Source organism: Chlorocebus sabaeus, chromosome 19 (assembly GCF_047675955.1).
Source record: "Chlorocebus sabaeus isolate Y175 chromosome 19, mChlSab1.0.hap1, whole genome shotgun sequence".
Taxonomy (NCBI): domain Eukaryota; kingdom Metazoa; phylum Chordata; class Mammalia; order Primates; family Cercopithecidae; genus Chlorocebus; species Chlorocebus sabaeus.
This window is the reverse complement of record NC_132922.1, coordinates 19,685,405-19,702,848: the sequence shown is the minus strand read 5'-3', so window position 1 is coordinate 19,702,848 and position 17,444 is coordinate 19,685,405. Positions and strand designations below refer to the sequence as shown.

The window sequence follows — 17,444 nt, the reverse complement described above, 5'->3', positions numbered from 1 at the left end:
AGTAGTCTTGGGATGGGGGTAGACAGAGGCAGGGACTAAAGAGGTGAGGGAATGACAGAACCGATATTTACCAGGCACCAGTTGTATATGTTACACATGCCATCTCCTTTAGTTTGCACTGCAACCCTGTGGGATCAGTGCTATTCTTAGACCCATTTCACAGGTAAGCAAACTGAGGCTTTTAAGAGGTTATATCAACCTCTCAAGATCAGACAACAAACCATAGTTCAGCCAGGTGTCGCAGGGAGGGAATACTTACTAAGTGCTAAGCACTGTATATGTATTGGTTCACTTAGTCCTCAACAACCCTATGAGGTAGATCCTGTTTAGACCCCCCCTTTTTTCAGGGGAGGAAACCAAGGCTTAGAGTGCAAGAGGGAGGTCCTTTGCTCAAGGGCATGGAGGAGATTTGAATTTAGGTTTAAGGCTGGGCCAGGAAGGGCGCAGCAGCTGTTAAAAGAAGGGGCCCCCCTGGGAGGAGGGAGCTGAAAGCCCTCTCCAACACCCACCCCGATTCTGGATTCAGACACAGACATTTCTGTGACATCCTAACTTCTCATCTGCCACCCCAGGCCACAGCACCCAGGCACTGGGGCTCCCCTAGGCAGGTTTTTGAGGCATGTATTATTTTTGCAACATGGACATACATATACCTCCTCCTGGTAGTGCCTGGGGCTGCTGCAATAAGTTACCCTTTCCCCGTTCCCATCTGTATGGGAACTTGACATTGCAGCAGTCACCAAAGCCTAGGACATCAGAATGAGCTTCCTGAACACCACCTCCAGGCATAGAAGAGTTGTGTCATAATGTGCTCCAGCATTTGGCCTTGAGATCCCCTCATTCAGCCTCTTGATTGTCCACAACAGCCTCTGCCATGCTTCAGTCTAACCTATGGAGGGAAGGCTGAGATTCCCAGCGCCTGGCAAAGCCACGGGCAAGGTCCAGGCTGGTACCCAGAAAAGCTGAAACTGAGGTCACTGGCTCCAGGATTTCTGCTGCCCGTTGGGTCTCCTGGCTGCCTGGGTTAGCTGCAGGCACTGGTTGTAGAATGACACGGGGCCTCTCGGGGGCTCTGAAGGCCATGCCTGCCTCTCGTCTGTGCCTTTATGCTGGAGCTGGCGTAGCCTCTGCTGAAGCCTCCGCAAGTGCCGGGCTGACACCTTGATGGCCCTAGGGTCTCTGGAACAGCTGTAAGGAGAGAAAAGTGGGGCAGATGATCAGGGCTGACAAGGATCCCACCCTACTCTGCAGACAGGGGGGCTGAGGCTCAGAGAGAGAGAGGGCTGGAGCCAGAGTCACCAGCAAGGCAGAGAGGGGTGGGTTTCACGGAGAAAGGGTATAATAAACCACGCTGGTACCTGGAGGCCTGGGATCTGCCACTAGCTGGCTGTGGAAACCCGAGCCAGAAGCCTCAGTTTCCTCATCTATGAAATAGGAAAGTTAAGAAGGAGCTGGCTTTGAGAATCAGAATCCAAATGAAAGCAGGGCACCGTGGCTCACGCCTGTAATCCTAGCACTTTAGGAGGCTGAGGTGGGAGGATCGCTTGAGTCCAGGAGTTCAAGACCAAATGAGATTGTGGATTAGGAGTGAGTTAAGTACACATTTTGCTGTGTGCCAGGCAGGGATTGACCTACGTGCATCCTGCCATTTCCTTGGTTCCTACGACCATTTTACAAAGATGTGGAAACTTGGAAAGGTGAACCAATTGCCAAGGTCACATGGGAATCAAATGACATAGCCAAGATGCGACTCACAGAGGCCAACTGCAGGGCTGGACCTGGGGCAGCAGGGGGTAGAGGGATGAGGCTATGGATGGGAGCTCAGAGGTCTCCCGATCCGTTCCCTTACCCCCTTGGCCCAAACACCCAAAGTGGGTACAGGCAACCTATCCCTTGAGAAAAGCCCCCATCCCTCCTGGCTCTGACATCACTTACTCTTTGCCTTCCACACAGTCCAGTGGAGGAGCCAGCTTGAAGCAGGTTGTGCCCAGCAGCTCCCAAAGCATGTTGGTAACCTCGGATGGGCTGTGGAGCCTCAGGAAGCGTGCCAGACTGAGAACAGAGGCAGGCTCAGGTTGGGGTAGGGCCTTGCCAGCCAGGGGCCCCTTCCCATGCCTGGCAGCAGGCAGCCCACCCCACAAGGGTTCAAAGGGGCCTCACCGGCGCGTGCAGTTGCAGTGGAAGAGGGGCTGTTGGGCACTGTTAAGCAGCTGGAACTTGATTTCCTGGGGTCCAATCTGGTGCTCACACTGGTCCAGGTGGCGGCGGAAGCTGCGGCAGACCTGGCGGGCACCTGAGGGGTGGGTGTGGTGTTGATGGGAGCCCAGCCCACCAGGGAGGCCCCACCAATGCCTGTGCCATCCAGGAGAAACGCCAGCACATGTGCTCAGTCACACACACAGCCTCCTTCCATTTCATGCCTTCTGAGAGTCTCTGTGCCCTCAGTGTGCTGCCCTTGTGGGAGTGCCTCCCTAACGCCAAGTCCCCCAAACAGTAGTACTGCCATGGGGGATGCCCAGAATACTGATGTTAGTCAAGAAAGGCTTCCAGGAGGCAGAGGCTGCTAAACTGAGGCTGGGAGAGAAGAGGAGGACAGGAGGAACAGCATGTGCAAAGGCCTCGTGGTAGGAGAGAGCCTGGTGCTTTTGAGGAACCAAGTGAAGTTCGTGAAACTAGAGTTTTTTTTTTGTTTTTTTTTTTTTGAGACGGAGTCTTGCTCTGTCGCCCAGGCTGGGGTGGGTGCAGTGGGCAGATCTCAGCTCACTGCAAGCTCTGCCTCCCGGGTTTACGCCATTCTCCTGCCTCAGCCTCCCGAGTAGCTGGGACTACAGGCGCCCGCCACCTCGCCCGGCTAGTTTTTTGTATTTTTTAGTAGAGATGGGGTTTCACAGTGTTAGCCAGGATGGTCTCAATCTCCTGACCTCGTGATCCACCGTCTCGGCCTCCCAAAGTGTGAAACTAGAGTTTTGACTGGGGGTAGGGTCTGCGGGGCCAAGGCTTGAGGGCCTCCGGGTGTCGGGACATCATTGGCCGAGATGAGGAGTGGTGGTGGGTGCACAGTGGGGCGTGATGTGGTCACATTTGTGGATTATGAAAATCCAGTGCTGCAGTGTGATTTGATGGGAGAGGTTGGGAGATCCCAGGAGGAAACGGGGGCAGGAAAAGAAGCAACACATGGCCACCCCCAAACAGAGGCAGGGATACCCCCTCAAGTCAGGAACCCCCAAGGTTAGGTTCTGAGCTCACCCTGAGGTTTTAGGCCACCCTGTGGACCCTGGAGGCCTGTGGGGGCCACATCAAGCTTGGGAGAGACCATAGGGTCCTGGAGGACTGTGGTGTTGGCTTTGCTGGGGCGCTTGGACCCTTTCTGCTGTGGTGGCCACTTCTGAAGGTGCTGCTTCTGTCGAGGCTTGGGAGGGGCTGGGCTCTGGGAGCTGGGAGTTGGGGAGGTGGCCCAGGAGCTCCAGGAGGCATTGTAGAAGGTCCTGGGCTGAAGGCGAGCGAGGGGCACTGTGCCATACGTCCTACACCTGGGGGGTGGCAGTTGGTGGCAATTGGTGACTAGAAATCCCCCCTCCCAGAAGCCCCCAGGGTCGTCTCCACGGAGACCAATCCTCTGCCGGTCCCATCCCCCATCCCACTGGGTTGTGGGGGACACCCAAGGAGGGTCTGCATCCCGGGCCCTCAGGAGAGGACATACAGAATGAGACATCATTCCCTGGAAGACAGACAGATAGGTCTCCCTCACCAGGCTTGGAGCCTGAGATCCCTCTCTGTCTGGAAAGGGACTTAAGGGGGTGGCCACATACCCGCCCCACCAGTACCACGCCACACACGCCTCCTGCTCCTCCAGCACAAAGCAGGGGATCTCCAGCACGTTGAAGAAGGCCACACCCACGATGTCAGAGATGGAGTCGCGCTGGTTCTGCAGGCATTGCTGGAACCTGCCCAGAGCAGATACTCAGGACCCTGGGGCATGGAGGGCTGTCTGACTCCTTCCCCAGCCCACCCTGCCACTACCAGCTGGGTGGTTTGTGGTCCAAGCGTCCCTTCTCTCTGGCCTCAGCTTTCCTACCTGCACTGTGGGGTCCAAGCTGGCTGACCTTTAAGATCCTCTGCAATCCCAATGTCTAGTTACCCAGGAACTGGGTAACTCTGCCCTGTCCCTGAGCTCTGGGCCCTCGCTGCCTGCCACCAACCTGGTGTCACAGTCACAGTGGGAGATGGTGTGGAATCGGTAGTTTCGGATGCCATAGTTGTACTGCAAGGGTGAGATGTTCTGTGGGCAGCGGTCATGTTCCCGGCAACAGAGATCAGGTCCCTGGAAGACCCCTGCAGGGAGGGGAGGGGGCACCAGCTCAGCAGGGTCCTAAGCATCACGCACCAGCTATACTCCCCTGGTAGCAAGAGGGTAGAGACCTGGTTCTCATCCCAGCCCTGATACAAATGCCATGGGGGTCCTCAGACCAGTCACTCTCCCTTCTGTGGGACTCTCAGAGTTTCAAAGTTGGAAAAGAGAACCCAAGCTGCAGCCCCTGTTGGGCAACTCTAAATGCCAGGCAGCCCACCCATAAATACATGGAAAGGTCTTTCTCGGGGGAACTGGAGTCTGCCTCCAGAGTTCCCAAGCCCGAGCCCCAAATAAAATCCAAAATTATGAATGTGTGTATGATGAAATGGCAAACAGGCAGGATGCAACCTTTCTCATTGGCACAAGGAGGTGTTGCCAGGATGCCAACCTGCTCTGACTCAGGTGCCACGTCCTCCCCCAACCCTGCACACAAACGCACAGACATCTGTACTGAGAGTATAAGACATTCGTCTATGTTTATTACCATCTAAGCAATAGCACTCTTTACTAAGCATTTTCCACATGCCTGGCACTTCCCATATCCAGGCTCACAGCCAGCCCTGAAAGGGAGGTATCACCTTTACAGGTGAGGAAACAGGCTCAGAGAGGGGAAGTGACTTGCTCAACTTGTATGTGCTGAGTTGGGATTTGAAGCCAGGCCTTTGGTCTCAGCATCCATTCCACTGGGAACCCCGTGCCCACGAAGCCTCCTCCAAGGTAATGGCTTTTTGGCTCAGTTGAGCCTGGATGCTCCCCCAGCCTGCCCAGTCCCTCGGATGGTATTTAATGAGAACTCCCAGGTTTGAATAAGACCTTCCCCAACCATGACCTCATTTAAGCACCCCAGGAGGAGATTTGTGATTACCCTCACTTTATAGATAAGGAAATTGGGGTTCACCATGGTCAAGTCACTCTCCCACGGACACACAGCCTAGGAAAGTAAGGGCTGGGGCTAAAGAAACCTTGCTTCCCTGATCAGAACCCCCAGCCCACACACCCCTTATGGCTCACCCAGCTCTGAGGAGTTCCCAGCAGAGTCTCCAACTCCACACCACAGTGTGCCAGGCATGGTCCATCCTCTCTTCCCTCGCTGGTGCCCTCCACCAGGGACTCCACTCTGCCCTGCTGCTCGCTTCTTCCTAGCCCCTGCTGGACTCTCCTCAGGCCCTCGGCATGCCTCCCACTGACTCGGAAGAGTGGCCAGTGCTCTCTGCAGCTCAGGTCCAGGGGCGTGGATGAAGGAGCTCCGGGCAGTGTCATGAGAACAGAGGGCACCGTAGGCTGCGGTGAGCTCCAGCTCATCTTCCCAGCTACATGCCTGCAGCCTCCTATGCGCATCCCAGCGGGCATGGATCAGGGTCAGTCCCTGAGCATCCTTGGCCAGGAAGCTTAGGGACCCCAGTGGGTTGCCAGGGACGGGCTTGGTCAAGTGGCAGGAGGTCCTGTACCAGTGGAGGGCAGGGGAGCCCCCCAGGGCCACCCCCAGGAAGCCCAGCATCCCGAACAGCCCTTCCAGAACCCTCATTCTGCCCTGGCCCAGTCCAGTCAGACAAAGCCCCTGGGATGCCTGCCCTTGGTGGCCCCACAAGGCGGCAACTGAGCAGTGGAACGGAAGCGGAGCCCAGCAGGCCCGGTGCAGCGGGACCAATGAATGGAGCTGCGGGAGGAGGAGGAAAGAGGCTGGAGTATGGGGTGATCTTGGGCTTGTAACCGAATCCACCGGCCGGGCAGGATGCTGATTGGCTGAGGAGTGCACTTGTCAGGGCCCACGCCCCCATTCTGCCTGCCCTTCCCAGCGCCATCCAGTCACCTGCTGCCAGCCCTGCCTGGATGGGGACTGTGGGAGCCAAAGCCTTAAGCTGTGGGATGGGGACCAGGTGGGGGCTTTCGCATCTCCTTGAAGGGAAGGAAAAGGGTTCAGGAGCTTGGGGAAGACCCCTAGAACCCACCCTTGTCACCCTTACCACTGTCGTGGCTGCCACACCCACCTCCATCAGGCTGGCAGGGGGCCATGGGCCTCTGCCAGGGCTGGGTGAAGGAGGTGAGGGCAGGGCTGGGGCTCTGAAGCTACCACTCCGGGAGCTCCCAAGGCTTCTGGGAAAGGGAGTGCCACCTGAGGTGCTCCCCTGCCAAGTCCTGGTTCTTAGAAAGGCATACTTAGGGGACAGGGCCCAGGGCTCCCCACTTCCTAGGACTCCAAGCACGGGCCTAGCCTTGCAGCAACCCTCCTGGTCTGATAACTGGGGGAGACACAGCGGGAACAGGCCTTGAGAGCCGCATAGAGCAGGGCTGATGCTCTGGATTTGAAGGAACTATGGTCCCCAGAGTGGCAGAGACCACTCTATATGTCTGTGGCCCACGGTATATGTCTGTGGCCACCTCCATCGCTGGCCACCTGGGGGACACAGCAGGCATCATGTGTGCCTCATGAGACAGGAGTCTCTCCATCAGGAAGGGGCTATACCCAGGGCTTGTTCCTCGGTCCCAAAGCCCAGCTTCCAACCGTCTAGTAAGGCCAGGGTGCTTACACCCATAGTGCAGATGAAGAAACTGAGGTGCAGTGAGGGTGGGAAAACCTCAGGTGAGAGGCTTCAGCTGAGGAGGGCTTAGAGGATGGGAGTGTAGTTCTTGGGGGTCTGGCTGGGAGTCAGGGCTGGCCAGGACAGTGACTTGTCTGTCATCTATCTGCCCATTAGCCTGCTGCTGCTTCGACCTCCCCCTACCCCAGGTTCCATCTGAGTCTCTTCCAGGGGATGAGCCCCAGTGAGGTAAAGCCAGGGGCAGAGCTGGGGATGGGGAGCTCACTGTGTGGCAGAGGTGGAAGAGGGCTGCAGGATTGGCAGGTCCATCTCTGTCGTTTCAGAACCAGCCTGGGCCTGTGGCTCAAAGGGTCTAGCTAGGAACAATTAAGAGAAGGGAAAGAGGATAGGGGTAGTCCAGGGGCCAAGCCCCTTCTCCCCAGAGGCTGAGAAAGGGGGTGTGGAGCACAGCGAGTGGTGGCAGAGAAGGTAGACTTGGGATCCCCAAGGGCAAGGATGTAGCTGAACAAAGATGAGTCCCTCTGCAAAGAGTTCTGATGTTTGAAAACCCATCATGCTGAGACTTCCTCCCATCATAGGAACTGCCACCCACCTCTGCCTCCTTTTCCACATTGCCGAGCCCTTCCCTGCCCATCACCTGGGGAAGCTGGGAGGTGTGACACCAGGAGCCCAGCTTTCGAGGTCATACAGATCCAGCTTGGGTTTCCGCACTGACCCTAGGCTTGGAAATCTTAACTTCTCTGAGTCTTAGTTTCCTCATCTGTATCATGGGCATAATCACAGTAGTCACTTCACAGGATGTTGGGTTAGATTCCCAGCACAGTTTGTGGCACCCAAAACACCATCACTAAAGCCTCAGGAGACCCCTGGCCAGGAAGCCATTTACTCAGGAGAAAGCAAGTCCCAACATTTTGGAGCCACAGCGTCTGCGATATCTGAGAGCTCAGGCTAGATGGCAACTGTGGGAAGAGTGGCCAGGACTCTACCTGCCTGGGTCGCTCCAGGCTTGTCCCTGTCCCTTTCTGGGACTCAGTTTCCCCCTCTGTACAGTGAGAAGTACAGTGGAGTTGACCTTTGAGGTCTTTTCCAGTCTGGGTCCCAAAGAGCAGCAGGCTGGAGCTTGCCCAGGCCTTGAGGGAAGGTGTCACTGAGCTTTCTGTCCAGACTCCACCCAGAGACATGTCAGTCAGCCACAGGACAGGCTCAGAATCCTGCCTCCCACCTGGGTGTCCCTCAGAGGCCCCGGAGCAGAGGGGCCCAAACCAGCAAGACAGGAAGGCCTGGGTCCTGCAGATGGACGGGGGTCTGAGGCTTTTCTCTGGCTCTCCACCTGTCTGGCTGGGGCAGGGTGCAGTAGGAGCCAGTGGGGAGTAGGGGTGGGGGTTCATGAGAGAAGGAGGGGTCCTGCCTTCCAGGAGGCCTCCCGGCTTCCTCCCTGTGTGATCGTCTATCCCTGCCTCTCGCCATCCGTCCCCAGCATGCATTGTCTCCTTTTTGGCTTCTCTCCCATCCCTCTGTCTCTTGGTCTCTTTCTCTCTCTGGCTTTGATTCTCATTTTTTTCTACCTCCTCCAAGTCTGTTCTCTCCTTGTTTCTGTCTCCCTCTCTAACTCTCCATCTGATTTTCTCTCCATTTTTTTCTGTCTCTCTCTCCTCTGTCTCTCTTTACAGTTTTTCATTGTCCCATTCTGCTTCATTCTCCCTCACCTCTCTCTCTCTCTGTGCCTTCTTACCTCCCTATTTCTCTTTCTTATGTTTCTGCCCTTCCATCTCTATGGGTATCTTTCTGTGCTTCTCTCTCTCTTTACCTCTTTTTCCCATTGCTTTTTTTTTTTTTTTTTTTCTCTTCTGAGACAGAGTCATGCTCTGTCACCCAGGCTGGGGTGTAAGGACTCAATCTTGGCTCACTGCAACCTCTGCCTCCTGGGTTCAAGCAATTCTCCTGCCTCAGCCTCCCAAGTAGCTGGGATTACAGGCGCCTGCCACCACGCCTGGATAATTTTTGTATTTTTAGTAGAGATGGAGTTTTACCATGTTGGCCAGGCTGGTCTTCAACTCCTGACTTTGTGATCCGCCCGCCTCGGCCTCCCAAAGTGCTGGGATTACAGGCATGAGCCATCGCACCCAGTCTTTCACATTGCTTTCTTAATTTCCCTCTTTCCCTCCCTCATTTCCTCCCCCGTCTCTCAGTTTTCCTCTTTCTGTTTCATTGTCTTTTGGTTTCTCTCCTTTTCTCCCCTCACCGCCTCCTCTAGCTCTCATTTCCTTCCTCTCTGTCTCTCATTTTTTCCTGTCTTTTGTTTCCCTCTCTGTGTGTCCGTGTGTCTGTGTCTGGGTCTCTCTCCCTCTCTCCTTCTGTGTTTCCACCTCTCTCTGTCTCCTAATTCTTCTCTCTTCTTCCTTTCTCTGCTCTGTCCCCTCCACACCGTGACCCCAGGCCCAGGAACACAGAGGGCAAACCCCCTAACCCCATGTGCCCTGCCCTTTCCCATTCATGTTTTCCCAGACATGACTTCACCTGAAGCTCACTACCCCTGCCCCTCCCTGGGGAGACAGGCAGGGTGGCGCTTCTCATCCCATAGTTGAGAGGTGTGGAGTAAGGCCCAAGAAGAGGAGTGGCTCACCCAGCAGATCCAGAGAGAAGCCAGCTTCAACTTCCCCTGGCGTGTGGGGAGGGCCTCTCTGGGGCCTGGGAGACTCTTGGCTCTCCCACAGCCTCCCAGCTTCAGGCCTTCCTTCCCCAGTGGCCTGAAGGGTGCCTTCCCTCTGCCCCACAGAGCTGGCACTCCCAGCCTTACCCAGGGGCCTCTCTGTGGCTCTCTATGCCAGGAGAATGGGGCGGGCAGTGCCTAGCTCCAGAGTATTCTGTGTCCATTCAAAAACAAGTAGTTACTGAGTCTACTATGTACCAGGCACAGGTTGAGACTCTGGACACAGCCTGTGAAAGAGAGAGGAAGGGAGAGGGAATAGAGCAGTCAGAAGGGGTGGAGAGGGAACTCATGTCCCGGGGAACTGGGATCTGGCAGCCACAGAGAGAGGCCAGGGCCTGGGTGTCAGCTGGGTCCTCTAGGAAACTGCTGCCAAGCTAGAGTTAGAGGTGCAAGAGATTTATCAGAGGAAATGTCTATGAAAGATAAAGGGGGAAGAAGCAGGACTGGGCAGGGAAAGCCTTCCGACCATGTTTCAAATCTGACATCTATGGGAAGAGAGGGGAAGGAGGGCTGGTTGAGAAGAGCCTCATGTTGCAGTGCCACTCTGAAAAAGTCTCAGCCGGCCAACAGGGAGCTCTGGTGCAAAGACTGCCTGTAGAAGAGTCACAGTTGGGCAGAAATGGCCAAGCCCTAGTGTCCCAGCTGTGACCAGACTTTGGCTGGGGGGCTTCCCAGGAAGACAGTGGCTTCTGCTCTGCAGATCCTGATGGTGCTGCGACTGGAGGTTGTTAGAAGACTGCTGCCACATCTGGGAAAGTACCCAGCCATTTGCTGGGGCAGTCCCCACTGCAGACCAGGAGAGGAAACCCAGTCAGACAGACAGAGTCAGGCATCTGGGGAGGAAGCCCAGAAGGCAGTCTTCTTCCAGGAGATCCTAGGGTTATGGAGTACAAATCTATGGCTATAGGACCATGTCTGTAAGATTTCCAGGTAGTTCAGCCCCTAGCATACCTGCCATCAACGAAGCCCAGCCCTAAGTATGAGGGAACAAAGAATGAGACGCAACTTGTGTCTAAAACTAAACATCTCAGTAGATGGGAAGAAACACATTATTCAATTCAATAGCATATTAAACTAGAATAAAAGAGAGACAGAGAGAGATGGGAAGTCAGGGACAATACAGAAATCATTCTAGGTCACAGAGCAACATTAGAAGCTGTGGTGGTTTAAAAAGATGTGCAGAAATTCTTTGATGCTCCTCCTTTCAAACGGTGGAGCCTAATTCCCCTACCTTGAGTATGAGCTATATTTAGTGACTTGCTTCTAACAAATAAAATGTGGTGGAAGTGAGGTAAATTCTGAGACTAAGTCGTAACAGGCATTGTGCCTGACTTCTTGCTCTTCTTCCTGGATGACTCACTCTGTGGAAGCCAGCTGACATGTCACAAAGACATTCAAGCAGAACCAGGTGTGGTGGCTCACACCTGTAATCCCGACACTTTGGGAGGCTGAGGCAGGAGGATTGCTTGAGGCCAGGAGTTTGAAACCAGCCTGACTGACATGGCAAGATCCCGTCTCAAAAAAAAAAACAACGAAAGAAAACAATTAGCTGGGCATAGTGGCACACACCTGTGGTCTAGCTATTTGGGAGGCTGAGATGGGACGATTGCTTGTGCCCTGGAGGTTAAAGCTCCAGTGAACCATGATTGTACCACTGCACCTCCAACTGCAACAGAGTTGCAGGATCTCACTGCCTCAAAAGCAAGGCAAAAGATAAACAAAACAAAACAAAACAAAAAACAAAAAGGACATTCAAGCAGCCCTATGAAGATGCCCATGTGGTGAGGGAGGAATTGAGGCTGTTAACATCCTTGTGAGTGAGCCACTTGGAAGCAGACCCTTAAGCCCCAGTCAAGCCTTCAGATAAGTACAGCCCCGTCTGACTTTTTTTTGGTAACACAACTTTTGAGATGCAATTAACATACCATACAATGCATCCATTTAAAGTATACAGTTCAATGTTTTTTAGTATATCCATAGTTGTGCAACCATCACCACTAATTCCAGAATATTTTCATCATCCCAAAAAGAAATCCTATAAGTCACTCTGCCTTCCTCTCTCCCCTCATCCCCTATAAACCACTAATCTACTTTATGTCTCTATAGAGTTGCATATTCTACACACTTCATATCTAAAGAAGTGTACAATGTGTGGTCTTTGGTGATTGCCACTTTTCATTTAGCATAATGTTTCCAAGGTTCATCTGTGGTTGTAGCATCTATTTGTACTTCATTCTTTTTTATGACGGATAATTTTCCATTGTATGGATATACCACATTTTGTTTATCCATTCATCAGCTGGTGGACATTTGGGTTGTTTCCACTCTTTTGCTATTATGAATAATGCTACTATGAACATTCATGTACAAGTTTTTGGACATATGATTTTAATTTTTTTTGTTTTGTTTTTTTGAGATGGAGTCTTGCTCTGTCACCCAGGCTGGAGTGCAGTGGCATGATCTCGGCTCACTGCAACCTCCATCTCCCAAGTTCAAGCAATTCTTCTGCCTCAGCCTCCCGAGTAGCTGGGATTACAGGCGTGCGCTACCATGCCCGACTAATTTTTGTATTTTTAGTGGAGACGGAGTTTGCTCTGTTGCCCAGACTGGAGTGCAGTGGCACAATCTCAGCTCACTGCAACCTCCACCTCCTGGGTTTAAGCAATTCTCTTGCCTCAGCCTCCCAAGTAGCTTGGATTACAGGTTCCCGCCACCGCCCACCTAATTTTTGTATTTTTAGTAGAGATGGGGTTTCAGCATGTTGGCCAGGCTGGTCTTGAACTCCTGACCTCAAGTGATCTGCCTGCCTTGGCCTCCCAAAGTGCTGGGATTACAGGCATGAGCCACCGTGCCTAGCTGCAATTATTTTTTTAGTTACCTGAAATTCTAATTTAACTGCACATCCTGTGTTTTTGTTTACTATACCTGGTAACCCTGCCCAGCAGGAGTGAAGTGAAGACACCCAGGAACTCTTCACCTCATTTCACAATGGAGGCCCTAGGAGGAGATCACATTTGCCCAAAGCTCTGCAACACATCCACTCTTTTGTTCTACACAAGGCCCCTTGGCTGAGGTTTAAACATGGGCTGTTTGTGTTGGCTCTAACTCAGAGAACTTAGCTTACATCCCTTCCTTCCCTCTTGGGGCTGGCCTGGGCCTTGGGGCCCTGGAGAGTCTCTGGGAGTCTAACTCACAAGATAGAATGAAGAGGGTGGGTGGACAGGGAGCATTAAAGGAGGATCAAGAGGCTCAGCAGGAGATCTAACTACAGAATGTGGCTCCTGGTAGACTAATAATGCCACTTCCATTTCTACAGCCAAAGACTCAAGTTCTCAAGCAATTTTTTATCTGTGAATTTGCCCAATGTCAGTGGCAGAGGGGAAATGGAGCTAGGGCTAGTCTCTGAGCCTCCTGACACCCAGGGCTCTCCTTGCTGCTCTAGGGTCTGGAGAAGAGGGTTAGGAGAGAGGCCCTCTGATGCCCAGACAAGGGAAATGGAAAGAGGAAGGCTTGTGGAAAAGCAGGGTGGGTACTGCCGGAAGCCCCTGGAGTTTGGACCAGCCTCTACTGTCACCTAGTGGACACCCTGTGCCCATGCCTCCTTGAGACTCCTGAACAAGGTTGCCTTTGCCCCTTTCCTGGTCCATTGTGCCTGCCCGCCAAGTCCTTCTTGGCCAGGCCCTACCCCCTCTGATTCGCTATATGACCCTGAACAAACCCTTTTCTTCTCTGGTTCTCCATTTTATATCTTGGAACAGGGGTTCTCCAAACGGTAGCAGGACCAATCTTTCTAAAACACAAACATAGCCAGGTCTCTCCACTGTCTACATCTGTCTTCTGACCTCTCTGGCCCTCATGTTGAAGCCTTGTGGGTGCTGCAGGATCTGAGCCCAGCTGACCTCACCTACTCCCCACATCTCTGTTCTAACCACACAGAACTACATTAATATCCTCAATTAACACGCTCTCTAAGAGCCTTTGCACATGCTGTTCCCTTTGCCTAAAACACTTTTCTCCCTCCTTTACCTGGCTTGTTCTTACTCATCCTTGAGATGTTGGCTTAGCCATCCTAAAACCACCTTTGCAAAAATTGTAAATGAGGAAATCATGACAGTGAAAGAAATCAGACGTAACTGACTCCATCTTGCTTCTAACCTTTAAGCTGTCCTTGTTCATTCCTGGACACAAGCCAAACTAATTTTGGGAAGGAATTCAGTTAATCGTTTGACTCTGAAACAAAATTGGTAATAGCACTTTTCCAAAAAGACCCCTTTCTTGCCTGGTGGGGACCAGTCTGTTTTTGCAAGACTAACAGATGAGCTACAAGATTAGAAATTACAGTTTAGGGTCATGCAGCCTCTGGCTCCAAGAGTCTGAACCTCCCCAAATTGCTCCTGGGGATAACATCACTATTGTAAAACCTAAGAGCAGTGCTTGAGTTATTTTGCAGACCCTGAAGTGGATGGATCAGCTGACACTACCCAGACCGGTAATGTGGCTCACCCAGTTCTGCCATCCCACCCAGGAACAGAAGACGGCAAGAAAAACTCCCTTCGGCCCCCTGTGAGTCCATCTCCAACCTGACCAATCAGCATTCCCCACTTCCCAAGCCTCTGCAAATTATCTTCAAAAACTCTGATCCCCAAATGCTCTGGGAGACTGATTTGACTGACAATAAAACTCGGATCTCCCCCACAGCCGGCTCTGTGTGAATCACTCTTTCCCCGTTCCAATTCCCCTGTCTTGATAAATCGGCTCTGTCTAGGCAGCAGGCAAGGTGAATTTGTTGGGGGGTTACAATCTCATCCAGGAAGCCCCCGCCCCCACCCCAACCCCTAAGTCCCCACACTAGGATGGGCGAGCATACCTTAGGTCTCCACTGAGGGCTGGTTGTGATTTCAAGAGGGTATATGATTCTGGAAGAGGTCAAATGTCAACCCAGGGGACTGACGGGGAGCCATGGGCTCAGGGTTCAAAATAACCTGATTTCCCATCCCACTCTGCCAAGGTATGACTATTAGCCAATGACTCCACCTCTCCAAGCCTATTTTACAGATGAACAAATCAGACCATGTCTACACTCACACTGGTCAACAGAATTCCAATGCTAGCCACAAATGTCATCTGAAATTTTCTAGCCATCGAGAACATAAAAGAAACAGGGAAAGTAATTTTATTAAGACATTTTATGAGCTGGGCCTGGTGGCACGCCCCTGGTGGCTGAGGCGGGAGGATCACTTTGAGCCCAGGAGTTCAGGCTGAGGTGAGCTTTGATCCATCCTGCCACTGCACTCCAGTCTGGATGACAGAGTGAGACTCGGTCTCAAAAAAAAAGATTAATAATACACTTTATGTGATCCAATGTGTAAAATATTTCAATATGTAATCGGTATTTTTAAAAATTATTAACAAGCCATTTTACACCCTTTTTTGGTACCAAGTTTTTGATATCCTGTGTGTATTTTATTTACACTTACTGTGCATTTCAATTTGGATTCCACTTCAAGCACTCAGCCACATGAGGCTAAAGACCACTGTTTTGGATAGCACAGCTCTACATGTAGTATTGGGGAAACAAGAATGATTCCCAGGTTTTTGGCCTGAACATGGATGGACAAAGGATAGGGCAATTTCTTGGTATGGGGGAGGGTGAATAAATGTGGTACAGGGTTGGGGAGAGTCTGAGGGCCATGTCCCTTTAAGTCTTCATTGCCCTAGGCCCTGGGAAAGTTTCTAGACACCTGTCTGGGAGCTGTGTAGACCTTGGTTTGTGTAGACCCTGGTGACCTGGTGCTAGTGCCTGGGCCTCCTCCTCAAGGCCTGAGAAGGGGTCGCGATGTCGCTCTCACGTCTCTCCCAGACCCCACAGTCCTAGGCTCTGCCCTTTTATGCTGTCAAGGTGTAGGCATTCCCTCTACCAAAGATTTAGCAAAAAAGAAAAGTCATCAAGGTAATTTTGAATTTTAGATGAACAACATATAATTTTTTTTTTTTTTTTGAGACAAGATCTTGCTTTGTTGCCCAGACTGGAGTGCAGTGGCACAATCATGGCTCACTGCAGCCTTGAATTCCTGGGCTCAAGTGATCCTCCCACTTCAGCCTCCTGAGTAACTGGGACGATAGGCATGCACCACCATGCCTGGCTAATTTTTAAAACTTTTAGTAGAGATGGGGTCTCACTATGTGGCCCAAGCTAGTTTCAAACTCCTGGCTTCAAGCGATCCTCCTGCCTTGGCTTCCCAAAGTGTTGGGATTACAGGCATGAGCCACCACACCCAGCATAATAATTTTTAAATGGAAGTATGTCCCGGGTGATATTTGGGACATATTTATATTTTTAAAAATTTGATGTTTATGTGAACTTCAAATTTAATTGGGCAATCCTGTATTTTATCTGGCAACTCTACTTCTAGTTCATCCTTCTGGACTTAGAGGCACTGAATTTGGCTCTGTTTCCTTGTTGTGTGACCTTGGCCACATTTCCTCACCTCTCTGAACTTCAGCTTCCTCCTCTGTAAAGTGGCCACAAATAATTATTTCCTCAATGAACTGTTAAAAAGGACTCACTGAGAAAAGTATGAGAAAAGGACCTCTAGGAGTTTGAGACCAGCCTGACCCACATGGTGAAACCCTGTGTCTACTAAGAATACAAAAGAATTAGCTGGGCGTGGTGTGGCGCGCCTGTAATCCCAGCCGCTCAGGAGGCTGAGACAGGAGAATCACTTGAACCCGGGAGGCAGAGGTTGCAGTGAGCGGAGATTGTACCACTGCACTCCAGCCTGGGCAACAGAGTGAGATTTCATCTCAAAAAAAAAAGAAAAAAAGAAAAGGACCTCCCGGTCAGGCACAGTGGCTCACAGCTATAACCTCAGCACTCTGGGAGGCCAAGGCAGGCAGGTTGCTTGAGCCCAGAAGTTCAAGACCAGCCTGGACAACATGGCAAGACGCTGTCTTTACAAAAAATATAAAAATTAGCTGGGCATGGTGGCACATGCCTGTAGTTCCAGCTACCCAGGAGGCTGAGGTTGGAGGAGCACCTGAGCCTGGGGAGGTTGAGACTGCAGTGAGCCGAAATCGCACCACTGCCCTCCTCCAGCCTGGGTGACAGAGTGAGACCCTGTCTCAAAAAAAAAAAAAAAAAAAAAAAAAAACAGGGAAGGACCTGCCCATAATACCTGGCACATACTAGGCCCAGAGCAAACATCTGCCCTTCCTTCAGTCTCCCAGATGTGTAAGGCAGCTCCACTGTCCAATGAGTGCCCCACCTCCCTCCCTCTCCACACTACCCAGGATCCCATAATTCCATAATTTCTCAGTGCCTTTTCATATTCTCCTTCTCTTCACTAGTATTTCTTTCCCTGGTTTCCAGAGTTTTTTGTTGTTGGTGGTTTTTTTTTTTTTTTCAGAGAAAAGGTCTGACTCTGTCACACAGGCTGAAACGTAACGGCATGATCATAGCTCATTGCAGCCTGAAGCTCCTGGGCTCAAGTCATCTTCCCACCTCAGCCTTCTCAGTAGCTGGGACTACAGGTGAATGCCACCATGCCCAGCTAAAGTTTTATTTGTAGAGACAGAGTCTTGCTACATTGCCTGGCCTGGTTTGAACTCTTAGCCTTAAGTAATTCTCCCTTGTCGGTCTCCCAAAATGTTGATATTACAGATGTGAACTGCTGTTCCTGGCCAGCTTCCCGAACTTTTGGCCATGCTTCATCTTTGCTAGGAATATCCTAGAATCCTCTGGAAAGAGCCTCATTCCCAAGAATAGAGTCCTGCTGACCTAGGTCTCAGAAGATCCCAGAATATGGCTCAGATACTACCTGGTGGCCATGTATCTAAACAAAAA

General features: G+C 51.9%; 1 protein-coding gene across 1 annotated transcript; it reads right to left on the bottom strand.

Annotated features, from left to right (window-relative positions):
• Nucleotides 1–57: 57 nt before the first annotated feature.
• Nucleotides 58–6,390, bottom strand: PLA2G3 (phospholipase A2 group III). The gene is made up of 7 exons (XM_007975452.3): nucleotides 5,363–6,390; nucleotides 4,200–4,332; nucleotides 3,810–3,944; nucleotides 3,247–3,530; nucleotides 2,161–2,293; nucleotides 1,936–2,052; nucleotides 58–1,188 (listed from the first exon to the last, which is right to left on the bottom strand). The coding sequence occupies exons 1-7, from the start codon at nucleotides 5,874–5,876 to the stop codon at nucleotides 975–977; spliced, it is 1,530 nt and encodes a 509-aa protein (XP_007973643.3). The 5' UTR covers nucleotides 5,877–6,390; the 3' UTR covers nucleotides 58–974.
• Nucleotides 6,391–17,444: the final 11,054 nt, after the last annotated feature.